Raw genomic sequence first — 26,980 nt, 5'->3', positions numbered from 1 at the left:
GGCACATCCTGAAATGCTAGGATTAATGCACTGACACCCTTGTGCTCTATCTGCAAGGGAAGCATCCTGTACAACAAGAGCAAGCCTCTGGGTCTCCTCTGTCATCAGTTTCCTTTCCTTCCTGGGTCTTCTGCGAGGAAGCAATTACAGACACTGAAAACAACATCTCTCTCTCTGCTGCAATCTATAAAATCTCACAGCCACAAAAAACACTGAAACTACCATACTGCAGCAAACTCTACATATTGCACCACACAAATGTACATACACACGAATCATTTTTTTTCTTAAAGCTGAGCAATATAGAATACCTAAATAAATATCAAGAAAATAAGTCTGATATATCCCAATAAGTGTCTTTTAAGGGCTTGCAGAAAAATACAGCATTCTTACTTCAGAGGAAGTCCCCTGCACTTTTAACTATTAACATCATGACTTACATAAGAAGAGGGAATACGAAACGCTTACACCATTTCACACACTTAGTGTTTTTCTCACACACCACCCAGGTATCTGCAGGTTCTGGGCCGGATCCAGTGGACCCACGACTGATCAGCCCCAGCGGCAGGCAGCCTCTCTCTGAGCGTGCGCCAGACATGACCAATGTCACAGAGGGGAGGAGAGGGAGCCCAGGGTAAGATGTGTAGCCAGTGCTGATTCGGATGGAATATCCCCCCTGCTTTAAACACCACTCTTGATTGAAGATTGAAGATTGAATCCGTTCTTTTGAACCAGGCACCACCGAAAATGAGGAAAGCATTAAATATTGAAGGGGGATAATTAAAAACTAAAGCATAAATGGGGAGAAAGACAGAGACAGAGAGCTGGAAGGGTGGTGCGTTGGGGAGGGGCAGAGAGCAAAAAGGAAGAGAGAGTAGAGAAAGACAACGAGAGAGAAATTGAGTGAGACATGTACTGCATCTACATCTATGCTGAGGTCAAGACATGACTAAATAGATTGGTGATGTGTTTTGCAGAGGTTTGCCCCACCAGCAGTCTTTTCAACATGTGCTTTCAGAATTGCAATGACTAATCACTGTGACCCCAACATACGCACACACAAAACCACCTGACAATCTTAAAGACACTTACACTCACAACACACATAAACACACACTCATTAAACCACGAGAACAACACTACCCACTGATGCTGTTTTTGGGCCGCGCTGAGTGACGTGCACAGGAACTGACACATCCGGAGCCGAAATAACCACCAAGTCGACGGAAATCAGCTCCTCAGCTCAGTATCAAAACAGACAACCTCAGCAGAGAGGTTATCCCTTCAACAACTAGGTCAGACAAAAACATTTACCACAGGAAGTAAACTCAATACTCCCTTTTGCTCCTCTACATTTTCAACATGAATGCATACTCTTCTCCATGCTGAACATGGATATGGTGAACATTGTCACATTGCCGGTGAGTAACTCCATGCGTAAAAACAACACTGTTCAAAATTATGACTAAATCCCTTTTTTACATGAGCTCATGTAAAGAGTCATTTGTTAGCAAGAGAGAAAGAAATGATGGAGCTTTTTTAGTTTAGCTTTTGACATTTGAACACATCTAAATGGATATTTCTTATCTAGAGAAAAGGAAATTATGCTTCTTTTTTTAGTTTAGCTTAACATTTTAATACAAAACCAGAAGAGCAGAGACAATTAAACAGCACCTAAATGCACACAGGCCCAGTTTACAACAAATATAGCAACAAGCACGACAGGCTGAAGTTTCCTTATCAAGACAACGTAAGAAATCATCCCAAAGAAATGAAGTGTAAAGTTTAAAAAAAATCTAAATAAACTTCAATCTGTTATAAATAAATGGGCTCAATACACCCTCAGGTACATTAAACAAACATATACCAAATGCACCAACTCCACGAGAGGTCAAGGTGTTATTGTTTTGTAAAAAAGATATGCAAACAGCAACACATTTATGCCTGTAGATCAGTGCAATGCATATTATTGACCCCTTTCAGTATGAGGTACTAAGTCTGCCATTAGAACTAATACACATGCATTCTACTAGTATTATTGTTATGAATGACTTATTATTGCCATTTTCATTCTAAATACTGATACAGCTTATATAGCTATCTTTATAACATCTTATCTATATCTAAAAATAGGATTTATATCAATTTATCTGATTACTGGTTGTCCCTCTCATGTGTTACATTCTTCACTTCTCTGTTTCTGCCTTCATAAGAGTGGCCCTGAACTAAACTGATCACTCAGGAAGTAAGGAAGGGAAAACCTCATCATGCTTTCAGTTTGGACAGTCACAGGCAGGAACGATGTGATTGGTCAAGGTGTCCATGGTATCACGGTTGTCTACGGTTAACCAGATAGTCTCCTCTTCCATCTCAGTCCAGCACGGAAGACGGAGGAGGGCGCACGCAGCAGTTGGGCCGCCGCACGTTCTGAAACATGGACCTGAAAACGTTGGCCTGCCTCCTCTTGCCCTTACTGCCTGCGGGGGACTCAGTGGAGACAGACTTACGAATGCTGGTCTGGACTATCATCTTCTTCTCATGCTCGTTGATCTTGCACTGCAGGTGGCTCTGGATGGCGAAGCCCAGAGACTCAGGGTCCAGCGAGGCGCCGTACACCTCCCACGTCATGCCTTGCTCGTCCCACAACACATCCTGGATTTTCTTCGACAGGTGCTTGGCCTGCTTCCTGTCCTTTGACTTAGGTTCCAGTTTTGGTTCAGCTTTGCCCTTCTTGGCAAGAATACTACTAATAATGGTTTTAGTCGCAGAGGTGGTGACAGCTGTGCAGCTCCTCCGTTTCTCCTCCGCAGTGGAGCCCGCCACAGAGACGGCAATGGCAGCAGCAGATCCCTTGCCTTCTGGCTTGGCTGCGCTTGTTGATGGTGGTAGTGATTCTGATTGTGGCTTATCAGTGGGAGGCTTGGCAGACCGTGCTGGCACTGGCTCTGCCGCATACGTGGCACGGTGCGCCATGGCTGCCTTCTCCTCAAAGGGGCCCTTCTGATCCGCAAGGCCCTTGCTCTGCGCCCCTGCGGCTGGGTCCGCAGCTGCAGTGTGGCTGGGAGGATGGCAGCCAGCCTGAGGGGTGCTCTGGCTGCATGGCTCTATGCTGATCTGATAAACGGGCTGAAGGGGTGGCAGCCCTTTCTGGACATTGCACAAGGTGGGCCCTGGTTCCTTGGGTTTGGCCCCCAGTCTAGCCTCCTGCTGCTGGGCAGCATCTGTGTGGATGACCCCTGACTGAGGAGCTTGGGTGGAGGAAATTGGAGCCAGAGCTGTGGCGGTGGCCATGTGAGTTTGAGTAGAGAGCAATGTGTGTTTGCCTGTACTCTCTACCTGGTACACCATGGCCAGGCCCTCAGTCTCCTCTGTCTGACAGCTTGCAGGTATCTTTGGGTGGGTGGGAGGGAAGAGACTGGGACTAGTGGACACAGACTGGCTGCGGACGTTAGCTACTGCCTGTACCTCCACATCATGTCGTTGCTTGGGTGCTGCAGGGCTGGCATCAGGGGTGACGGTCATTGTGGAGGCCTCCCGGTATAGTTTACAATGGGTGGTCTTTTGTTCCTCAGATGCTACCCCCTGAGTCTGGATGGCCTCATCAATCCTGTCAGCATGACTCTGCAATTTACCTGCGGGGTCTTGGGGAGGGGTTGTATCTGCAGGTAATGGACCTGCCGAGGAGGCAAAACAGAGCTTTTGGGAACTTGTTTGTGGTGTTGAGTCCTTCTGTGGAACCACTGAACTACTCTCTGTTATCAGAGTTGCATCTATGGTCTTGTCAGGTGTTGGGACAGCACTGGTAGAGCCTGGCGTCTCTTTGCTCTGGTTCAATTGCGCTTTGTCTGCTTTTGCTGGTCCTGTTTGGGTTTGCGTGCTGTTGGGTGGCTGGGTGGTGTCCTGGACTTTCCCCTTAGTGTCTGGCTGGGGAGGAGCTGCCGGGCCAGTGACGTTGGTGGTAGGTGGTGGGGTGGATTTTACTGTAACACCACTGCAGTCCTTTGAGAGCAAGGACTGCGACAGAGGGGAGTTTCTGCTAGAGCCAGTATGGTCTGTCTTGTCATGTCTGGTAGGTATGGCCTCGCTGGCTGAAGTGTTCTCCAGTTCACCTATCGGAGCTGGTTTCTGAGGCTGAGCTGCCTCTTTGCCAGCTTTGCTCAGCGACTCTCCGGAGGTGGATGATCTGTGGCTCTGTTCTCGGACTTCTCGGGCGTGCCCTCCTTGGCTCTCTTTGGCCACCAGCGCTTTGTCTCGGTGGTCATTTGTCTGCGTGTCACCCTTCGATGATGTAAGCGATGTGACTGAAGATGACAGGCCAACGCTGCCGCTATCAGCAGCGGTGGAGGGAGCTGACAAGGATGGAGCAGGGGACGAAGAAAGAGGGGAGTCAGTGGGGAATCTTATGTTAGCATTGCTATCCATGCAGCCCTCTGACTTGGAATCGCTGATACACTGCTCGCTTGTGGCAGTGCCCGTTTGCTGCTCACCCTTCATCGACCCGTCGGAACCCCGACACTCCCTGTTGGGGGACAGGATGGGGTTGGCAAACACGGCAGCCCTGGTTGCCTCACTTGAGACTTGGGTTCGCGGAGAGGTCACTTCGTTGCGGGTCTTTACAACCTCTGTAGCCCGATGAGCGGCTCTGGGGTCCAGAGATGGAACGGGGCAGGCATGGGTCCTGTTGAGATTAAGCTCTGGGTCCCAGTTAGCGTTGGGGTCTTTGTTTCCTGAAGCATCCATAGAGGCGAGCTGAGGGACCATTTGGACAGTGACAGTCCTTTTGGGGTTAGGGATGGTGTTCATTTTTTCAAGGGCTTTTAAATAAAGTTATATAAAAAATAAATTAAAGTAAATCACTAATGGAAAATTATCCAAAGTGGAGGTGTTGAGCCTCAAACGGATCCTACAGAGAAGAGAGACAACAGTTTTAACTTAGATCTGGTTACTTTAAATAACAATTCATTTATGAATAGATCACATTACATTCACCATGTAATGTCATTTGTAATTCATTATATGTGAAAACAAGACTGTATTTGAGGACTTCAATTGAATCTGTAGTGCGGTCATTCATCATATCCATTGAAATGTCTCCCTTTTTGTGAATCTCGACTGTTGGCTTCTCCACAAACACATATACATCTAAAATATCTGTATGTAACATCATTATAAATTTAGCAAGGACAGGATCAGTATTTCCATTCTGCTAACACTTGAGCAATTTAGAGGATGAGAAAAAATTACAGATGAAGGAATGCAGCAGCAAGGAAGAACAGTCACAGGCACACTTAAGGTCATTTTTCAAAGTCAATTCAAATGGTCATGACCAGACAGGTGAATGAGAGTGAAAAATGATGATGCGCCTCCAAAACGACTCTAGCTCAAAGAACAGAAAACAAAAATGACAAAAACCGAAGAGACAGTTCATAACTTACTCCACAAGACACGATTTCACACTCCTGTTCTAGCTGGTAGTGCCAGTAGTGACAGCAGAAGTGAAATTCTCATTGTTCTTCTTTAAACTATTAATCTAATGCTCTTCCATTCTTTGAAACAGTACAATAAAATGCACTACTGTATTCACTGTGTACCATGGCTTTATTGATCTGCTATGTTTGCTTCCTATTGTTTTTTCTCCCCACCCTTCCCTGAGACAGGCACAGATCAAATCACCCTTGCCAATAGAACAGCTATTTTAACAGTGATGAGCAAGGGTTACTTCCTGATTCAAGAACAGTTTCCCCAGCAACCCTGTTAGTCATAGCCATCATTAGGAAAATAAAATAACTGCAACCCCTAGATCAGTGACAATATATTAACATGTATGTTATATTCATGAGTTCTATTCTGACCACATTTTGGGACCTAAAATGTCAGAACTAAGATTAGCTTCCCAGAACTGGATTTATTTACATTAAAACACTAAAATCATGAACAGACAACTCTTGTCATTAGATCTGGAAAGGCATTGAAAGACACTGTTTCTTACAACAGTCCCTAATTACACTTTCTGCAAACATTGATGTGTGCAGAACTAGGTCTCACACTTTCTCGTTCAAGGCACTTTCAAGTTTAAGTTAGTTGTTTCTAGTCCTCATGTTAAGGATTCACAACAGTTCAATACTATTTACAAATCATTTGGAGTCAATCTTCCCTTTGCAAACAACAAGGAAGGACTTTATTTTGAATGTACTCTAGAGATAGCAACTTATACAAGAAGGCAACTTTCTTCATGGCATTTCTAAAGACCACAGTAACTTTCTCTTACACATGAAAAAAGGGAATGTAAGTTTTAAAGTTGTATCAACACATCTGTCTTAATGGCAGTGTGGCTAACAGCAATCTGAAATTCAACAAGCTGTCTTTGAAGTCATTGGGTGTCCCATATCTGAGGACATGATCTGACTTTCACATCCTGTTGTATGTAGCCAGGCTCCTTTCAGCTTACATATACTGAACTCTCACACACATATAGGCCCACCCAGGCACCCTTTAAGCAGTTTGGATAGCACTGGATACTAAACTATCGCTCTCTCACACATACAGATACACACACACACACACACACACACATACCTATACATACACACAGAATGTCTCTGTCAGACACACAATCATTCATACTCAGCTAACTTATAATCAGCCATCACAAACACTCAGGATAATAAGGGAGGGGATTAGGGGAAGTCTACAAGCGTGCATACGCTGCACATTTTCCACAGAGAGCAGGCAGGACATACACCAATTGTCCGTCTTTACACTTCCCCTAATGAGAGCGCCTGTGATCTTACAGGAAAGAAGCAGGTGGAGAGCAACCTCAGTCTGAATAGGCGCCGTTTGAGTTCTCTCGTCGGGGAGGAAGCCATCAATACATAATGAATCATCCACATTCATTATTATAGTGGCTACTAAAAGCAAGTGCACACAACTGCCCTCTGCTGCACTTCAGAGGGGGCTCCTCCACTACAGTCAAAGCAAAGATCAGAGGAAGAGGGATAACCCAAACATTCTGTGTGCCTCTCAGTGCCCTAAACCAGCGTGCTGCTGGATATGAGTGGGGGTTCATTTCATTCTGTCTAAAGAGAGAAGTTATTTCATTGCGAGCAGACACCTTGACTGTTGGATTGGCTGATGTGCTGGGCAAGCATGCAGTAAGTGCTGAGGTGGGATCCTATCTGCTGAGACACAATGAGAGTAAAAAATGTTGACTGGGTCGTAACACATTTATGTATTGCTTTGAGTACAAGAAACTACCACATGAACAAACTAAAATGTTAAATGCAAACCCTAAGAAAATGTATTTTTTATGAATAATGATCTTCGTGATATATTAATAATATTCATACAGTTTTAAGTTAGTGGACCTGAAATCCAGGGGTTCATTATTGGCTAAGACAATTATCCACAACAATCACTTTAAATGTTACATAAAGACAAGTAGGTCATTGTTGAAAAAATGTACGTCGACTGTGTGTTTTGCATGTACATGAAGCCGAATAAATTGATACTGACGGTCATTATCATAGCTATGTCTATTAGAAATGTCTGACCCATCATGCCAGCCAATTGGTGCAATAGAACCTACAGTCATAACAACCTCATCAACTCAATCATTGATTATACGAAAAATATAAACAGCCAAGGTGAACCATTATTACCGATTAGCTGGTGACGACATGTGATAAAATGTTAATTTGTGCAGTCACAGATGGGGACGTCATTCATATGTAAGGCTATAATTAATAGTGACGGGGAAATGACCTGGGCAATATTAGCTCAGAAATTGCACCAAATAAATCCATAACATTTCATCGGAGAGTTTCAAAACGACCAAATGCTACAATTATCAAGGAATCAAACAATAGCATTAAACTCTAAAATGTTCCACCTAAAACGTAAGGTTTCCGTGCAGAAAATGAAAAAGATTGTAACGTGAATTCGAAGGTTACTTTGCTAAATTACTGTGAACAAAGCCTATACATTTCACTAATAGTTTCTGTGACAACATCAACCTTCTTATATAGTTGAATAGGCTGAAAACACATACTGCAACAAAGTGTTATCAAGAGTGCTAAAACAAATTATGCCAGATCCATAACTTACGGTATTGCTCAACCCATCTCACTCCACGTTTGAATTCCAGGACCTGTCATCTAAGGTTTGACCTTGCGGACGAATTCCACACCTAACCCAAATTTTAGAGGCATTCGACTCAGTGTTAAGGCATAAAATAGCCTACCTGGTGCGTCTTTGTCTCCGTCTCATATCATTTTCGTTTTGATTAGTCTACTGCGCTATTTACGCGCCGCACATCTCCCCACCAGGGCACACAACTGAATATCAATGAAAGAATTTCAGGCTAACGTCAGAAACACAAAACCACGCCTTCAGAGCAAACCAGAATGTGCGTGCCTTATCAGAAGGGGGAGATAATAATTAGGTCAAATACGGACCGTTATTTTTCCTGGAGGTAGCATGCAAGACTTAACATCCAGGTACCTTTTCATGAATGGTTCGAGTCGAATATGTCCTGCTGGATTCTGAAATAAGTAGCCTTGTCCAATGTGATCATGTCAAACTCGGTCCTCGCCTCGAAAAAGCAGTAGTGCGCTGGCAATCGCTCTCTCACCTCTGCGCTCGCTCGGTCTCTTTGCTCCAAGCACTGCATTGGTTTTGCGATCCAGGGTGACATGCTGAAGATTGGCGATAATTGTTTTTTTTCTACAGGAAAGTGAGGACCGTTTGTTTTTTATCGAGAAATGACCATATAGACACTTTTTACACTGAACATGAGTAAGGCTGCTGCTGCCTAACGTGAACGTCTCTGCCCTGCAGTGTTTCGTGAAACAAAACAATCTTGAGTGATGACATCTCCCTTCAAGTAGCATATCCTGCAGTTTGCATGAAATTCATGCAAGACGTAGGCAATGAACATTACACGAGTGCAAGAAGACAAACTTGCTAACTGGTTTCAGTATCGTTTGGAACAGTGAACTCTTGCCTTTTAAGATTTGTGATTCTGGAAAGAAGGGATTTGTTTTTCTATATGTATGTCTATGTCTGTTGGTATACTCCCCTCTTCTGTCTCTAAAGAGACACCAATTGCTCTTGAAAAAAAGCAAGCAATATGAATTCCAAAAGAAAAAGTAACCGTGAATTACTTATTTTTAAATGTTTGACCTCCAGTGTAAACGTATCTAGATAGATAGATGGATACTTTATTAATCCCGAAGGAAATTGTAGTGGTGACCTTTACCCTTGGATGCTCAGGGGAGGTGATTATAAGGGAATGCAGTAGGTTTGCACACGGTATTGGTCACTATAGCCTACCGAATATACAACATTGCTCCAGGGTAGGCTACTTCCACCTAAGGAAGGACATCATTATCAGTAGCCTATGCATATAGGCAAGGCTACAGGATCAACGGTCTTTTGGGCATTACATTTAGAGAATCTGGTCTCACTGAAAATACATTAGTATTACTATTATTATTAGCTTATGTGGGCGACATTAGTCTGTGATTCTAACAATCAATAGTCAGTCCCCCAAAAAAACATTTTAATTGAATCCATATTTCGGTGATACCATTTCTCACCTGTCCTGTGACCATTTCAAACGTTAGTGTATCAGTCATTAGTCTGCTTTTCAATTCATTTCTAATGCAACCACGCTCTCTTTCGATGGAAGAGGGAAACTGTAAGCTGCTCGTCCAAGGGTAGCACTTTTGCGCATGCCGTAATACGCAAGTTGGGTTTCCGGGGGCTCATTGTTGCATGGATGAACGGTGTCGTATTCTGTATCACTTCATCCTAGTTTAACGAGTGCAGTCTATGCTTTGACATCTCAGTGTTAGTTGAGAGACGTTCTCCTTAGGAATCAATTTTGTACTCATACTCTCCGTACAGTTCAATTTCCAAGAGGGGATTCTTTGAGGAGCTTGTATTCCTGCAAGTCGCTCGGGGGTAAAAGCAGCTTTTGGCAACCTGTTGTTGCTACATTATTGCTATGCTAGCCTGCTTACGTTAGGTAGCAGTTCCGTGTTAAAGCTAGACGTTAGTGAGCCAAGCTAGTTAGCAAGCCAAGCTAGTCTGTATGCTATTATAATACAGCACCCTCGTGTTTGTGTAGGTTTATGTTTTTATAACTTATTTTTGTATTTAAAATGATGCTTATTGGGTGGCACTAGCTTGAATTTTAACGTTATGTATTTCTGCCAGCATTTTTTTCTGTAGTTTTGAATTGAAGTTAACGTTAGCTGTCCTGCTGTTGAGACGTTAGCTGGTGGCATATACCAGCTGACTAGGTTAGACAGTGCGAAAACTGCGGCATACATATGTGCTATATATATGTGTGTGTGTGTGTGTGTGTGTTTTATTGGGGAGGTGATGTGGCAAAGATATAACTTTCTCATCAGATCTGGCTAGCTAACTGTTACGAAGCCAACTATCACCTAGTCAACGTTAACTTATGGCGATGAGCTAACTAAACGTAACGAGTTAACATTAGCTACTTAACGAATCAAATAATATTGTCTAGGGCATTGTCTTATGTTAAAGCTCAGCTGGGGTAATATGAAATGGATATGTTGTCAGTTGAGCTGACAAGCTAGCTAGCAAAGTTGCTCTGAAAGCTAGCCTAGCGTAAGAGACCAGGCTTTATACTTCTGGTGTAGCTCTATATATTTTTATATGCAATGTTACAAAACATCGCCTACTTGGTAGCTGTGTAGTTCTACATTTTTGTTCATGTGTGTTATGACTCGGTGACCAGGGTCTACCTAACGTGCTGTTTTGTGTGCTGATTGATGACTGACTTTCAAACTCGGGTGCTATCTGTTGTGTTGGAAACGAACGACGTCAACATCAGTGAAAACCAATGCCAAGCTCAGCATTGTGGTTGACCCCTTTTCTTTGGCCTCTATTCAAATGGTAATGCAGTTTGCAATTGGCAATTCAACAAGTTTGGTCATGCAATTTGAACATTTATTTTGCAATTGGCAATGGAATATGCAAAGTGACAATGCAATCCTCAGTTTGAATTATTTTGATTATAAATTAGATTGAAAATGGATTGCATATCATATTGCCATTGTTTTGGCTCTTATTCAAATGGCAATGCATAAACAGTGAAGCAGTGTCCTCAGTCATTGCATATGTCACCACACTCTTTGGTGTCAAAATTAAATTGAGAATGCAATCTCAGTCAGTCTTCTCATTATTGAGTGACTTGGTTCCCTTAAATTCCATACAAGACAGAGTCTGCGATTCTGGTGAAAGGCCGTGATACTTGACTTAAATAGCAATCAAATCCCTTCCTGTCCCTTTTGACCCTCAGGTCATCAGGCAAGATGGTACTTAAAAGGTTATGGCACTATGTTGACGTCACAGTTTGCCCAAGAAACGACCAGTGCGTCAAGCGTAATGCTGCCTTAAGACCGCTGCATATTATTTAAGTTCATATTATTCACGTTTTCATGTCTAGCTAGTTTAAAGATGCCCTTGATAACATGTCCATTTGGTGTTGTATGAATGTATACCATCAGGGATGGGTAATGTCAGTATACATATAGTATGATATTACTTATGATAAACTAGATTTTACTAGAGACTTTCTATGGTTTGCAAATGTTCCTTTCTAATGGCACATCTGGCTATTTATCATTTCAGTCTAGATAAGTCAGAGCTGGCAATCAGGACTGAAGTTCGTCTAACACATTATTAGCTGTTTGATAATGTATTCAAGCCAAAGGCAGATATGTAGAGGTGTGGCTAAGGTACTAAATTAAGTAAAGGTATAGAGCTACATCCAAGTCTTTTTAAGGCCATGAAGGGATTTTTTCCCCCATCAAAAAAACTTATAAACATGTCATTTTGAGGAACAGAAATTCGTTTTTAGGGGTTTAATAAATGCCAGGAGAGGGACTTTAAAACAAGTGAGGAGAGGTATGTTTGTTATTGTTGTAAAAGTGCAAAAGAACATAACAGCTCAACAAGTAAAGTAATTTACTTATAACCCCAATTGGTTTTGTTTGTGTGTGTATATTTTTTCCCCATTAGAGGATGTTGGGGTGTATATTTCAGTACTTCTACACATCCTTCCTGCGCTTCTGGTTGAAGTGGCTTCTACGGCAGCTCACTGGGAAGTGTGAGCTCCAGAGAATATGTGCGGGCTATAAGCCAGGAGCAGAGAGGACTGCAAGGGCAGGTGAAGACCACAGTGTTGTGTACCCACCATTCTCTCTTCACACCATCTGTATTTATCAGTGTATCTTACCTTCTCAATCTCCCTTCTTCCCCTGTGTATGCAGAGTATTCCCTGGAGTCTTCAAAGAGAAAGGTAAGGGATAATACCCCTGTTGGATCACTGTGAATTTAGAAAACAAGAAATGAAAGTGAAGTTGAGACAAAGAGTCAGTGCTTTAATCTGTGTACATGGTTTTTTTGGCCTGTTTGCTTTTAGGAATACTAGTCTGTTTATAACCAGTTGAAGTGGTTACGCAGACAAACATTTCACAATCACCTAAGTGCAAAGTCAGAGGAAGCTCAGATATCTTTTTCCTGTGCTGTTCGCTAGGTGCTGAGGGCATCAGTGAATGCAGAAGAAGATGCTGTGGAAGACTATGTGGAGAAAATAATCAAGGAGAAGAATGTGAAAGAGCAGAAAGATCCCATGTATGTTGATTTTATTTCTTTGTAGTACAGCATCATTTCATAAGATATTTACAACTACCAAATGAGAAAAGGAAACTTATTCCAATGTCATATAACATGATCAATCAACAGCCCCATGGCTTTATGCTGTTTCTTGTAAAGGTTTAAGAAGAATCTGAACTTATGTTTGCTGCAAATAACCGGGTACAAGAATCTTTATCTATGTGTGGAACAGCTGAGGAAAGAAGTATTTGATTCTGAAAAGGAAGAGCATGAAAAGATGCTTCTAAAGGTAATACTGGCTTTCATCACATCAGTTGTGTCATCAACACACCTCACATCTTTAGTCTTGCAGAGAGTTGTTGAACTTAATGATATGTTCTGATATTAAGCGATAGTGATTGTGATCTTATAGTACTCGAGAAATCTTTTTTTTTGTCTATTGCAGTATTCTTTAGAGAGAATATGAGGGGTAAGATTTTGTTAATTTCCAGTGTCAGTGATCCTTCAGCATTATTTGCCTTAGCCCAACACACAATAGAAATGTATTGACAAGGTTGCAGTGGCCCTGGGGACCACAATCATGTGGATACCAGAGGGGTCCTTATTGATATTTGGCTTCCATTGGCACTATGTGGAAGTGTCCTTTGGTTACAAATGCACTTGGATGGTGCCCTTTTTAGTGTCAGGTGCTGAAATTTTCAATGATGAATGCTGTATCTATCCAGCTCTGGGATCTTCTGATGCCGTCCACAACACTGGAGTCAAGAGTCACTAAGCAGTGGGGGGACATTGGTTTCCAAGGTGACGATCCCAAGACGGACTTCCGTGGAATGGGAATGCTGGGCCTGACCAATCTTGTGTAAGCATGGTTTTCTAGGGTTACAGTTGGGTTTGAGTGCGCATGAGCAAACTAGCCTTTCATATACTTCATTTCGTTTTTGTGAGAGCGTTCCCTATTTGCTTTGCCTTATTTTAGTTAGACCCAAATGTGTGTGGTATAATAGTTTTCACAGAATGTCTTGTCTTTTGTTAATTTCAGGTTCTTCAGTGAGAACTACACAGAAGCAGCACGCCAAGTCCTCTCACACGCCAACCATCCCAATCTGGGGTCATTATCTCCCGTTCCAAGCCATCTGCTTTGTTTTCACTCCTTAACCATTTCCCCCCTCACTGTAAGGTGTTTATGTCTGCAGTGATGGACAGCTTCATTGTTTGCTCTCTTCTTGCCTACAGGTACTCCTACGCTATAGTGGGGATCAACCTGACTGAGATGGCCTACAGTCTGCTGAAGAGTGGTGCGCTCAAGCCTCACTTCTACAACAGTGTAGAGGGCAGTACCCAAATGAAGCACTTTCACCAACTCTACTGTGAGTAAACAGAGTACTGAACACCTCAGTCAGGTAGACAAACAGCTTGTAGTGTAGATGTTAGATAACTTGTTAGTTGTTAGCTTTGTTTAATGTACTTCAGTATAGAATAAACATTTGTATTGTTTTTTTTTTACAGAAGTTGAAAAATCTGTCATTCAATACACAACTTGCCATATACATCTTGAACAGCACCATGAGTGCTGATGCCTTCTTAAATGAAAGAAAAGTACTGCTGGAGTATAGATTGCGTGCTGTGAATTTGCCGACTCATTCAGTGCTTTAGTCAGTTATTAGGCTTTTATCAGGTGTCTGATATCGTATGTCCGCGTTATGTGTCTGTTTTCAGGTTATCTAGCATATGAGTTCAACAAATTCTGGATCCAGGAGGAGCCGGAGAGCATCATGGAGTTTAACTTGTACCGAGAAAAATTTCACGAGAAGGTCAAGAGACTCCTTCTGGACCCGGATGTGACTCTAATCTTGAATCTAGACTCTACAAACTGACTTAAAACTGACCAGTGAATCACCTCACATACTTACCACTTCTTTGTGCCCAGGTAGAATGGCACCTAAGATCTAAAGAGGAAAACAAAATATTCCCCCCTTTTTTAGTTACACATGGCACCACCATTTTATTCTTTGTTTGTTTACAGCATCATGGTGATGCTCCAAGGGAATTCCTTCCAGAATGTTTCTAATGAACATTCCAGTTCTCACACTAAGTTTGAAAGGTTTGAAGTTTGTAGTCTGTAGGTTAAGCCTCTTTTTTTTGTCAAGGGGTTTCAGCTTGCACACTTGCCTAATTTTTTAAGATTTTTTTTCTCTCCTAGGAAAGTAATATTGTTGAGACTGGCTAGCCCTTAGGATGGGGTTTAATGCTCTTGTGAGCTGTTTGCATGTATTTATTCAGTGCGGCCTCCTCGTCTGTTTGTAAAAGTACATCATCTCAGGAAATCTAGTATTTATGTCTAGAGGAGATCATGTCTGTTTAAAAATAAAAGGACCATGTGTGTTTTATCCTGACTCTAAATTGTGCTGTGGGTACAGGCAATTAAATGTTTTTTTTTTTGCATGTTTTAATGCGTTCTTCCATCGGTACTAAAAAAAAAGGCACACTTCTATAGTCATCCTTTGACTCTATGAAAATACATAAATAAATAGATGTGATAATGGCACCACTTTGAACATTTCAAGTACAGTTTGTGCCTGACTGATTTTGTGTGAGCATAGTAAGTAAACTGTTTAATAATGATGTAACACCCATCTTTATTTATATAAAAGTGTTCCTGATTTAAAGAGTGACACTAATTTGTAATTTTTTACAGTCCTGCTCGGGTTGTTTATACTGTCTGAAATGTTTCATGGTCAATCATTTCAATTCCAGATGAAGTGTTGAATTTTTCTAGTGGAGAATGTGTTTGTGGTGTTGATTAAGGGCAATAAATCAAAATATAAGCAAGCATTATGTGTCGTGTTCCTTTTAATAAATAGAAGTTATCTTTTGCTATGAGTGTGTGGCTGGCTTCATCTGGCTTCTAGAGAGGTACATCAGTATTGTGTGAGACGTTCTCTGTGGGTTCAGTAGAAGATCAGGCAGCATGTTCTTGTAGAAATGATATTGGGCTCTTCAAGGGACCTCACAAATATATAAAAGTAAACTGCTAGTGACCTGGATATGAACTTCCCATCATACCCCTCCTACTGTCTGTGGAAGACATTACATTTAGCACTAACCACACCACTGGTTGGAGTAATTCCCTTTTCAAAAGTTTTGTATAAATTAGTGTCTTTATCAATCACACGTATAAAAAGATATCTTAACAGTAATTTACAAAAGTAAACAGAATTTTACAGTTTACATACAAGGTACATATTAGAAAATTGGGGGAACGAATATCAGCAGTAGCACTGACAGTGGGTGTCCAGAAGGGGGTAGTCTTTGCCTTTGATTCCACACACAATACACTACTGGTTCCCAGTAAATTGGCATGGCCCTTTCCGAGTGTATTCAGTCTGTAAATTGGGGTAGGGCGAGCGAAGTGGTACATTTTGGAGGTCCTTCCTACGTGGTGGCCTCGTACTTCTTCTTGGTTGCCATCATAACCCTCTTGAGCTGCTCAAACGACACAAACATCACAACATTCCACGAGCCCAGCCTCAGGAAAGAGGGAACGAACCTGAGGTGAGACAGAAGGCAGTAATTAATTAAGAGGTTGGTGTAGAGAAAGGACAAGAAGATACAAAAGGTTTTAAAGAACAGTTAGAGGGCTATATATGTATAAGAAGAAGCTATAGAGAGGTGGGAAAAGAGGATGCAAAAGGTTTTCAAAAACAAGTTTTTTTAAGAGCCTTGTGCACAGCTTTTGAATTTCTATAAATCAATTTCTGAGTGTGTTCTGGATGCCCACCCTTTGTAGAAGGCTGACGGCCCCTCTTTGGTCATCATGGTCCAGGAACAGTTGATGGCGCTCTTGTACTGGCCAGGGGGAGAGTTCAACTATAGCGTGTCTTCACCACATCCACGGGTGAGGCGATCACCGTGGTGATGAAGCCAGCTCCAAAGGCAGACACAAAGTGGCAAGGCAGGTTATCTGTGAGGAAGAGAAGAGGATGTTGCGGGGGCAAACAGAGGGTGAGGTTGTGTATGTTTGCATGTTGAGTTGAGAAAGGGACATCTCCCATCTTGTTATTTTCATCATTTGCTGCAATTTTTCAAAGTCTCTGAATTGTCAGGTTTTGACTGGTATGGTACAAGAACACGAGAGCGGAATTATCCATACTGAAATGTTAAGTTATACATAGGTTGTATGTGATCAGGGAATCACGGGTATTTAAATATTGTGCCACAATCCATCAACCACATATGAATCACCTGTCTCATTTATTTGGTAAACATCACAGACACCATATCCCTTAACATACTTAAGAATTTATATTGACCATATTTACCAAAATTGGCAATTCTACTTTACCATGTGAAAGATAACCTTCACAACCACAATAAAATAGCTGACATGAATTAGATGCTGATTCAACAGAGTGCTATGTTCTCTGGACCTGTTATCTCAGACCTGTTACATCATACATGTCCATTAACAGGCAGGGCATACTGTGTTCAGGGCTTCAGTACACCATCTATCACACTGTTATCACCATTGGAGTCATAAAAGGCCTAAAGATAACACTCGCTGCACACTTTTACGTATGTTTAGCCTTTTGTTATCAACTTAAAAGACAAAGCAGTGATTCTGTCAAGCTTTTCATTCTGTTGCAAACTGCATTTAGTGTCTGACATAACATGTTCTGATTAGCATCAGTCATATACACGGATAGCCTCAAAGGATAAGGCATCATACGGTGTGTTCTCTTGTGTGTCCTTACCTGACAGCAGCTTGCGCGTGAGAATGGCTTGTTTGATGAGATCGTAGGACACCAGCTCAGTGCAGTTCACCAGGGCATTCCTAGTGATGTTGGGTAGTGTGCCTGGAATCGAAGAAAGATTTGGTCATGAATATTTGAAGAAAAAAACTGTCACATTGAAATGGAATTATTAAGCTGTTATTCAGCTGCAAATTGTTTTGTAGACTGAATCAAACCAGTAAGACTGAATTGAGAGAGTATGGTGATGGAACACAAAATTTCATCTCAGTGTGAGGTGGCACATGAAAATCAGGACATGAATCTGCAAAAGTAGCGTCAAATACTGGATTAATTATGTGTACAATTATTTGTGACTCTCTGAGTTACTGGATTTTTCCCATAAAAGAAGCACTATCATTCAAAAGGTTCTTGTATCGAAAAGGTTCTGTAGATAATGTACTGTATGTGGTACACTTTTAGTGTTTGTGAGTGTTTTTATCTTTCACAAATGCTACTATGAAGTTCTGCCAGGTATTTGTGAAATCTACTGATTATATGAAATTAACACATAGGTCAGGGTGGCTATAAAGTTAACATAACACTGATTACATTGCAGGTACACACTACAAAGTGTTCATCAGCTCCATTTTACAATATTTCATTCCAGTACAATGACACACTTCTTCACCTTTCCATAGTCCTTTGAGTCCCTCAAGCTGGAAGATCTGGCGGTAGGCCTGCATGGTGCCGTTGTAGCGTCGGGCCACACCCTGCAGGTTCTGCTGGGCCTGGAAGCGGACCTTTACCACGTCTGTGGGCTGGGCACAGGACACCGCCATGGCCCCTGTAGTACAACCAGCCAGGATACGAATGCCAATACTGGCGTCTGGTGTGGGAGTAGTCGTGGGTGGCGAAGCGAAGATAGAAACAAAAAAGTGAGATAAAAAGAGTGGTGTGTGGATGAAAGGAGACAAGAATTTTCACAAAACAGCGAGACAAAGGGTGAACGAGAAGAGCGAGAAAAGAGTAACTTAAATGAAAAAGAAAGAGAAAGGGAGAAGAGAGAGACAGGGCAGAGAAAAACAGTCAAAAAAGCTTATTCCCCCCTTACTCACTTTCTTTGCCACCGCTGTAGAAGTCCCTGACGCTGTCGTACAAGCCAATGCGGATGGAGGCGAAGGCCATCTGCCTCTGCAGCCCTGCCACCAGGCCGTTGTAGATCGAGCGGGGCCCCTCAGTCCGAATCATGGTGCTGAGTGTCCCAAACACCCCCCTGTAGCGGATGCCTTCCGCCGCACCTACTGTGGCCTTCTCCCCTTGGATCTAGAGAGCAGAGAAGCAGCGTTTCACTCCCCGCAGCCCAACATGAGGAGGAGACATCGTTCCTCTTACACTAACTCCATCATCAGCGATATTTCAAGCAAGTTCTGACACACTTAAACCTAAACTGTGTTTGCAATGGAATGATAAAAATGTACTGTAACACTGAATTGTCCCACATGTTTCGGGGTTCAGAGCACAGTGGAGACAAGTTCATCAAGACTCCGAGAGCTGATAGAAAGAGCAGAGAAACAACCCCAATCTCTGGGATGAAAGTGTAAATTGTGCCCTCCACCGGGCAGGGCTTGATGAGTTGATGATGGTTTACTTTGATGCACTATACCGCATCTGCCTTCAGCTGCTGAATATATTCAGATATTGCTCGGATTCTGTTGTAATGTGGTGTACCATTTTCTCATGGTGTTTTTGTGGTGAGCTTCAGTACGGATCTATAATGAGCCAAATTGATCTATATTGAGTAAGGTCATGTCCAAAGAGAAAAAGATAAAGAAAAAGGAAGTGAGAAGGAAACTGGGTGAGAGGTGACAAGGTAAACTTATGACATACTGAGAAAGATTTGAGAGAGGGAAGAAAAGAAACAGAAGGTCCAGTTTGGGGAACCTCTCTTCCATGTCTTGATGAAGAGCTAGAGGTGTTGTAATGGACGTTAGGTACCTGTAACCGCACTTTGGCGGTGTCAAGAGGAAAGGTCACCAGGTCAGCGATACAGGCAGCCGTGCCAGCACTCAGAACCTTCACACCCAGAGGAGGGGGCACATCAGATGGCTTCAGTCCCACCATTCTGACAGCTGGCTAACACATACACACACACACACACACACACACACACACACACACACACACACACACACACACACACACACACACACACACACACACAGACACACACAAATTCAGATATTCATTTTGTGAAGTAACATTGCATTGCAGGGGTATATGAAATATTATAAGCAATATCCATAATCTCATAAAAGACAAGCAGCATCAAAAGACGCACGGTAAAGCTGCATCGGTGGACTGCAAAAGCTCTCAATAAATATTAGATAGATCACATGATATACTGAAGCTTTGTTATCTGGGAGTCTCACTATAATACATGCATTTGGATTGTGGTGTTGGGTGATGTTCTTGGTAGGATGCTGATATGGCGCATTTACAGTTATGTACAGTACAAACTTGACATGTCTAGAACTAATGACACTACGTAATGACACTACGTAATGGCCATTTAGGTCTGAATCACTCAGCTCAAATTGTATCCTGTCACTGGATCATCCTGTGCCATAGCACTTAAAATGAAGTTTTGCCAAATCTTCTGATTTTTCCCGTATTTGTTAACATAAAAAGAGAGTAGCAGAGAAAAAGAGCAGGAGAGAGAGATGCCCAGGTAAACAGAGGGAACACAGAGGCACAGACATGTCAACAGACATGGGGATCTCTCTATTCATTTTTTCTCCTCATCCTTACACAGCACGTGCTCTTGAACCAGATAAGCACAGTTCCACTGCAGACCTCAACTGCTCAAGGTGTTGAAGAACAGAAGAGGAGGAGGGAGAGATGAAGGGATGAAGAACAGCGCAGGAGGAGGAGGGAGGACTGCTCAAGGTGTGAGACTGAAATCAATGTTGTCTGATCGCCAACAGTGCAAACAACAATACAAACAACAGTGCAAACAACAATACCAAATAAATGGAAATCTGTGTAGTTGCCCCAACACAGTCTCCTAAATTGATTCCATGATTATGTTGCTAAATTAATTGAATTGAAAAAAAAAATACATCAGATAATGTATTAATGGTACTTACATTATGAATCCACTGGGAGTCCTGAGAGTGTGTTGGTAACTATGGTGGGATGGCGCAGGCCTGGAGTTTAATCTCCCGAAGACTGTCTGGAGAGTTGAGGAAGAATGCACACTTTTCTTTTCTTTATATATCATTACCAGCTGAAGTTTTTTTTTTCTTCTCTTTTACAACACCCCGTTTGAGAGGCGTTTCTCTGTGAGAGATCAGCAGCGAATCAAAGTCCACACACTCACTGAGAGGCAATGTCCACCTCTACCCTCTACCCAAACCTCACGTTCGAACAAACAAGTTTGCGATAGTCACAGCTACTGCACTCTCAAAGGCCAGCAGATCAGGTTCTTCTGAGCAAACAAATCAGTGAAGGCTGTAATTCACTATAGATAAGGGGCATCCAATGATGTTCAATGTCAATCATATTTACAAATTATGGTGACCAAACAGGAGAGTGTTTTTAATTAATAGCCTTGATCGAGAAACAACCCTCAAGGAAAATAAATCTTATTTCAAGGTTCAACCAAAAGGACAGGGGCCTGTCCAGGCTCTCGGCCAACAGGGATGACTGGCTCAGAAAGGTGACAGCTCTGGGATTGTTGGTTTGTATTCATGCATAGGTTGTGAATTATTTGCATGTGTAAATGTCAAGGGATTGAAAGCCCAGGACTAAAAGGTCGTTTTGCACTGTAAGTGGCTGTAGAAGCAACAGGATATTTAGTAAGTTTGGCAATTAGCTGATTCTGTGCAGCACAAAGTGTACTTGTTGGTTTTGGAAGACAGTGAGCAAGTATGCTGACTTCACAGACAACCCTACTGATGTACCTCCTCAGACAAGGGAACATACTATCTTCTGGCTCTCGTGTTTTCAAACTGTATCATGTCATTTGAGGTATACACACTGCAAACAGTGCAAGGCCATCCCACTCAGCATCACTTGGCAGATTCTCCCACTCGTAAGTTTTTTTTCTTCTACTTGTTGCCATAGAGAGAGACTGCAAGAAGGATGGCCTCATTAATGACACATTGCAACATAATGGTCCCTTGTTTCAGACATCAAGTTTGCCACATTTCTGGCTGATTGCTGGCATTGACCTCACAGGAGCCCCGCGGTGTGACCTGAGAGTCAATGTCTCCGGCTGAGATAGGGCCAAAGTCACGGTGCGGTGAAGGGGAGTGCTCCCGACGTCACTGTCAAAAGTTCAGGATGGCCCGCTGATAACAGAGTTGCGTCACATCCCAAAGCACAGCAATGGAGGGAATACCGAAGAATTCTGAAGAATCGATGAATTAATCATTCCTCCCAAATCAATAGTGAAAACAAGGTGCCATTCTTCATAATCATACATCCTCTAGTGCTGTAGCCTCTTTTTTGGATCTAAATAGGGACCTGCCTCTTCCTCTCAGGGATGTCTGTCCTCAAGTAAAACTGAGAAAAATGAAGGATAAAATCCGACTCTGTGTCAACATTCCAGATATTCCTTACAAAAGGAATTCCTTAGTTATTCCACCACAACATCAATATCATTATTGACTCTTTATCTCTTGTTCCATACAAAACAGCAAGAAACCTCTGGGTCATTATTGATGACCAACTGACCTTCACGCCCCACATCGCCTCTGTCTCCAGGTCGTGCCGCTTTGCGCTATACAACATCCGCAAAATCAGGCCGTACCTAACACAGTATGCCACCCAGCTGCTGGTGCAAACCTTGGTGAGTTCCCGCCTTGACTACTGCAACCCCCTCCTAACGGGCCTGCTGGCTTGTGTGGTGAAACCACTACAGATGATCTAGAACTTGACGGCGCGTCTGGTGTTCAACCAACCTAAGAGGGCACACGTCACCCCGCTACTCATTGAGCTCCACTGGCTGCCTGTAGCTGCTCGCATTAAGTTCAAGTCACGTATGCTTGCCTTGGACAGAGTGTATTTGCTGGTTCTGGCTCCGCACCGTACCTTAAGATGCTCTTGTAGAGGCAAAATGTTCTACACTCGAGGATGCTGCGCTACGTCTAGGTGAGCGTTCGTCCTGAAACTGCCGTCTCTGTTGCAGAGTAGCGGCCAATCCCAGAACTATTACTCATTTGTAGTTTCAACGTTGGTGGAACGAACTGCCTAGTACTACCAGAGCAGGGGCCGTCCCCTCTGAGCCGTCAGATAGAGCGCGTGAGAGGAGCCCAGACGCTTCCAGAGAGCGACCTCCCTTCCTACTGGCACCTTGACTAGTGTTTAAAAGCTTGCACTTTTACAGCAGTTACATTACCTGCACTTTCCTTTTTTCTTTCTATGTCGTTTTTCTATTTCTTATGTAAAGTAGTATTTATTGCTCTTAGCTTGACTGTTCTCTCCCTTGTACGTCACTTTGGACAAAAGCGTCTGCTAAATTACTAAATGTAAATGTAAAAGGTACATCATGTGTGTTATATAGCCCACACACAAAAGCGAGCATGCTTGAAAGACACGCAGCAGACAGGCCCTGAGAAATGGTTCCAGTTCAGCTTCATAGGCAACCAAATACAACAAACAAAACAAGTTAGTACAAATATGAAGTGTTTGCATGTCTTGCTGATGTGATAATTGAATATCTGTCCTCATAGCACACCAGTGGGCTTTATGTGTGTGTGATAAAATACTAGTGACTGGTCCCTCTATGATTTACCCACAGCCAAGAGTGAACCATTAAACCACATCTGCAACTACAGTTATCAGTGTTGGTAAGTTCATGGAGGATGAGGATTACGTTTTTGTTAAGGTAAGGGAACTAATAGTCACCCAAACACACACACACACACAACACACACTTTCACTCTCACCCCCCCCCCCGCCCCCCACACACACACACACATAAGCATGAATAAAAAAGTGCACACAATAATTAACTAAGGATCTTATAATTAAAAAAAAGATTAAAGAAATGAATGACAAATGCCCTGAAGTACACAATATTTTGGGAATATCTTCAGTCAGTCTTCATGCCTTTGACATAGCAGTCAACTATTTAGCCATGATTGTGAGTATTGCACGTGCAGATTGGATGCACTAAACATTTCCTCCTTACAGCCAAAGCAAGCAAACAAAAAGACACGGTGTCAATAAACTGACACAATAAAGTTCATCACCATCTTGGCACTAATGTTGCACCTTAAATGACATAGCATTTAATAGCTGAGGATAAAGCTATACAAATGATAAGATTAAGCTCCCAGAGCTGAATGAGTAGGGAGCCACTATTACTGAGTCACTCTATTTGTCAGTTCAAGTAATTGTTTAGCTGCAGGAGAACTCTAAGGTGAACAGACGGCATAGACCAGTTTGAAGCATCACGGTGAACTTTGATACTAGTTAGTAGCATTTAGAACACAGTGAGTTGTTCTACCTCAGGATTAAAACATGCTGTTGCGTAATAACTGAACCAAGGCAGGGCAGGCTGAAGTCTACATTAAAGAAATCCACAAGAGCTCCTTTTTGGATGGTTCAGCCTTGTTGAGCAGAAAAAGCTATGGCATTAAATGTCTGTGTTATCATTCAATAGTTGTACTAACTACGAAAGGGATTACAGACAGATAAGCCAGTGTATTTAGACACTGAGTAGCAGTACAGTGCAGCAGGGTTAGTGATTGAAAGATAGTCCCTCTGCCCCTCCTCCCCCTCCTCCCCCACCCCATCTAGTAGGCCTATTGGGATTGGTTGCTCTGTCTCACACCCCCATACATCAAGATAATGACACCATGATCAGGTGTTTGTGTGGTGTGTGTGTGTGTGTGTGTGTGTATGTGTGTGTGTGTGTATGTATGTGTGTGTGTGTATGTATGTATGTATGTATGTGTGTGTGTGTGTGGGGCTGTGTGTGTGTGTGTAATGCTGAGGAAGAAAAAGATTTGGTTAATGGGTGGGGAAGTCGTGGCAAAGGCTTTGTGCCCGTCAGTGCTCATGCGCTGGTTGTGGTAGGGGACATGACACTAGAGTCTAGAACATGTTTTGTCAGCATAAGTTGTCATTGGTAGATGGACCTGAATGACATGGAGTACTGTTCTAATGACGCAGAGTGAGGTTTTTTTTTTTGTGTCAGAAATTGGTACCGCGTCTAGACCTGCAATGACGTACCTCTTTTTTTTTTTTTGAACTTCTTTTTATTTCCTTTTATCAAATGCAGTCATACAGTACATCACATCATTACATGAAATTAAGTGCTACGGGTACAAGTCTTAGTCTAGTGGGGTTAACAGTCCATGGATGTCTTGGGCCCAAACCATCAGGATCAAGGCTTATCAGATTGAGTTACACATTAACATTGGTCCACAAAACACAATACATCACACATGACATTACATTAATAAAGTATTCGAAAGAGAAAGGCCTGCAAAAGTCCACTGCTTAAATTGGAAAAACCAAGCAAAAGAAATATATATAGTTATGTATATTTCTACTTATCATATCAAATGGAAGTGGTATAGCAATTGGGAGACCAGTTGTTTATGAATGCCTCTATTTAAGTTGTAATAGTGCAGTCAAGTGTTCCATCTGTACATATCTTGGATTCTATCCCTCCATTGGGTTATTGTGGGGGGCTGTGGCTTCAGCCAGCCAAGATTGTTATAACCTTATTTGCTATTAGAAGAAGGGCTCTCAGAAGTTTTGTTTGGGCTATTTTCTTCAAGGTTATCAGGCAATATCCCTAAAATGAAGTGTGATGGTTCTAACGGTATGTCAATAAATAACATGTTTTTATTTCCCTTTGTATTTTCTTCCAGTATTCTGATAACTTTGGACAGTCCCAAAATATATGTGTGTGGTCTCCCACCTTGCCACAACCCCTCCAACATTGTGCTGAGGTATTGCTCCATTTAGATGTTATAAGTGGAGTTCTGAAGTATCTCATTTTAATCTTCCATCCAAATTCCCTCCAGTTAGGACTACTGGTTACTCTGTGTCCCTGTTCACATGAGTTTTCCCATTGTTCATCAGAGATTATTATGTTCATCTCTAGTTGCCCATTTTTCTTTAATATCCAAATTATTCTCCTTTAGTTCTTCCTGCAATATCCTGTATAGATGTGATATGAACCTTGCTTTCACTGTTGTTTCAATTGTCGATATGAAGAACTTTTCTAATTTTGGATGGTGGTGAGCAGAGCTTTTCCCATTCCTGGGTGTGTATGTAAATAGTGTCTTATTGTGTAAATATCTGTAAAGTCTTGGGTTGGTAACTCATATTTTCTCTTTAAGCTGTTCAAATGACTTCAATACACTTCCTTCGTAACAGCTGGTCCAGTACCACTATACCCCTCTCCCTCCATCTTTCAAAACACCTGTCTAGTCTAGCAGGAAGAAAATTCTGAATTGCTTGCTATTCTTATAGCTCTGGATATAGTCATGGGGAGTTTTAATTTTTTCCTCACAACTGACCATATTTTTAGAGTATTTTTAACCCATATGTTGGTAATCTTCTTCTTCCCACAGTGGTCCAAATTCAGGAATGGGAATGAGTCCAGTGGTGTATCTGGGCATTCACTTTGCTCCATTCCCACCCATATAGTGTCTGGTTTCTGGGATAGCCAAGCAACCATTGCTCGTAATTGGGCTGCCCAGTAATATTTTTTCAGGTCTGGCAAGTTCAAGCCTCCGTTGTCTTTTGGGCATAGTAGTCTTCTAAGTTTAAGTCTGGGAGGTTTGCTTTGCCATATAAATTTGGATAACCATTTGTTAAGTGCAGTAAAAGTGGCCGCAGGAACATATATAGGTAGTGATTGAAAAAGAAAGAGCAATCTTGGCAGGACGTTCATTCTTATCGTTTCTATTCTCCCTATCAATGAGAGTGGCAGGATTTCCCATCTTGTGAGGTCTGCTTTATGTGGCCCATCAATTTTCCATAGTTGATCTTGAACAGTTTTGATAAATCTGTTGTAATGATAATTCCCAGGTATCTAAATCCCTGTGACCAGTGAACATTAAGCCTTCCTGTTAGTTGTATAGGCCATTGTCCAACTAACATCATTGCCTCTGATTTTGATTGGTTGATCTGATAGCCAGAGAGTTCTCCATATTCTTTTAAAGTGTCCATCAACGCAGGAAACAGATATGACTGGATCACTTATGTAAGTCAGGATATCATCTGCATAGAGAGATATCTTATGTTCTCTATTTCCCATGTCTTTTATACCTTTTATTTCCTTATTCTGTCTTATAGCCGCTGCCAAGGGTTCAATATTTATAGCAAAGAGCAAGGGACTGAGGCAGTCTCCCTGTCTCACCCCCCTCTGCAATTCGAAGAACTCAGAACAGCATCCATTAACTCTGACACGCGACTTTGGATTTTTGTATATGGCTCTGACCCAATTTACGAACTCTGGGTGAAATCCCATTACCGATAGTGTTTTGTACAAGAAGTCCCAGTTCACCGTATCGAATGCTTTCTGTGCGTCAAAACTTATGAGCATTGATGTCTGCTTATTTTTCTTA

General features: G+C 42.2%; 3 protein-coding genes across 8 annotated transcripts; 1 reads left to right on the top strand and 2 right to left on the bottom strand.

Moving 5' to 3' along the window:
* Positions 1-1,611: 1,611 nt before the first annotated feature.
* gprin3b (GPRIN family member 3b) lies at positions 1,612-8,963 on the bottom strand. Of its 4 annotated transcripts, XM_031560210.1 has the most exons (3): positions 8,104-8,611; positions 7,112-7,175; positions 1,612-4,903 (listed from the first exon to the last, which is right to left on the bottom strand). In XM_031560210.1, the coding sequence occupies exon 3, from the start codon at positions 4,801-4,803 to the stop codon at positions 2,371-2,373; it is 2,433 nt and encodes an 810-aa protein (XP_031416070.1). In that variant the 5' UTR covers positions 4,804-4,903; positions 7,112-7,175; positions 8,104-8,611; the 3' UTR covers positions 1,612-2,370. The 4 variants fall into 4 exon arrangements, with proteins under 4 accessions (XP_031416070.1, XP_031416073.1, XP_012674311.2 ...); XM_031560213.2 differs by lacking the exons at positions 7,112-7,175; positions 8,104-8,611 and adding an exon at positions 8,630-8,963; XM_012818857.2 differs by lacking the exon at positions 7,112-7,175.
* Positions 8,964-9,335: 372 nt separating this feature from the next.
* On the top strand, positions 9,336-15,483 carry elmod2 (ELMO/CED-12 domain containing 2). 3 transcript variants are annotated; one of them, XM_031560031.2, is made up of 9 exons: positions 9,336-9,353; positions 12,058-12,205; positions 12,309-12,337; positions 12,575-12,672; positions 12,814-12,943; positions 13,380-13,513; positions 13,694-13,762; positions 13,888-14,021; positions 14,371-15,483. In XM_031560031.2, exons 2-9 carry the CDS (start codon positions 12,061-12,063, stop codon positions 14,526-14,528), a joined length of 897 nt encoding a protein of 298 aa, XP_031415891.1. In that variant the 5' UTR covers positions 9,336-9,353; positions 12,058-12,060; the 3' UTR covers positions 14,529-15,483. The 3 variants fall into 3 exon arrangements, with proteins under 3 accessions (XP_031415891.1, XP_012674362.2, XP_031415893.1); XM_012818908.3 differs by lacking the exon at positions 9,336-9,353 and adding an exon at positions 9,739-9,963; XM_031560033.2 differs by lacking the exon at positions 9,336-9,353 and adding an exon at positions 11,404-11,943.
* A 354-nt stretch (positions 15,484-15,837) lies between these two features.
* Positions 15,838-20,680, bottom strand: ucp1 (uncoupling protein 1). The gene is given in 8 exon segments (XM_012818907.3): positions 15,838-16,201; positions 16,433-16,521; positions 16,524-16,615; positions 17,406-17,507; positions 18,073-18,270; positions 18,500-18,707; positions 19,380-19,517; positions 20,531-20,680. Coding segments are annotated over 7 exon segments (930 nt in total). The 5' UTR covers positions 19,506-19,517; positions 20,531-20,680; the 3' UTR covers positions 15,838-16,086.
* Between the last annotated feature and the right edge of the window lie 6,300 nt (positions 20,681-26,980).

The sequence above is a fragment of the Clupea harengus genome, chromosome 22 (assembly GCF_900700415.2).
Source record: "Clupea harengus chromosome 22, Ch_v2.0.2, whole genome shotgun sequence".
Classification (NCBI taxonomy): domain Eukaryota; kingdom Metazoa; phylum Chordata; class Actinopteri; order Clupeiformes; family Clupeidae; genus Clupea; species Clupea harengus.
Note: the sequence above shows the minus strand (reverse complement) of the source record. Positions and strands in the feature narration are given on the sequence as shown.

Coding starts and splice junctions, on each gene's coding strand:
- gprin3b (XM_031560213.2), bottom strand. CDS start 4,803: ATGAACACCATCCCTAACCCCAAAAGGACTGTCACTGTCCAAATGGTC.
- elmod2 (XM_031560031.2), top strand. CDS start 12,061: ATGTTGGGGTGTATATTTCAGTACTTCTACACATCCTTCCTGCGCTTC. Junction 12,206..12,308: donor AGAGAGGACTGCAAGGGCAG/GTGAAGACCACA, acceptor CTGTGTATGCAG/AGTATTCCCTGGAGTCTTCA. Junction 14,022..14,370: donor GCACTTTCACCAACTCTACT/GTGAGTAAACAG, acceptor GTCTGTTTTCAG/GTTATCTAGCATATGAGTTC.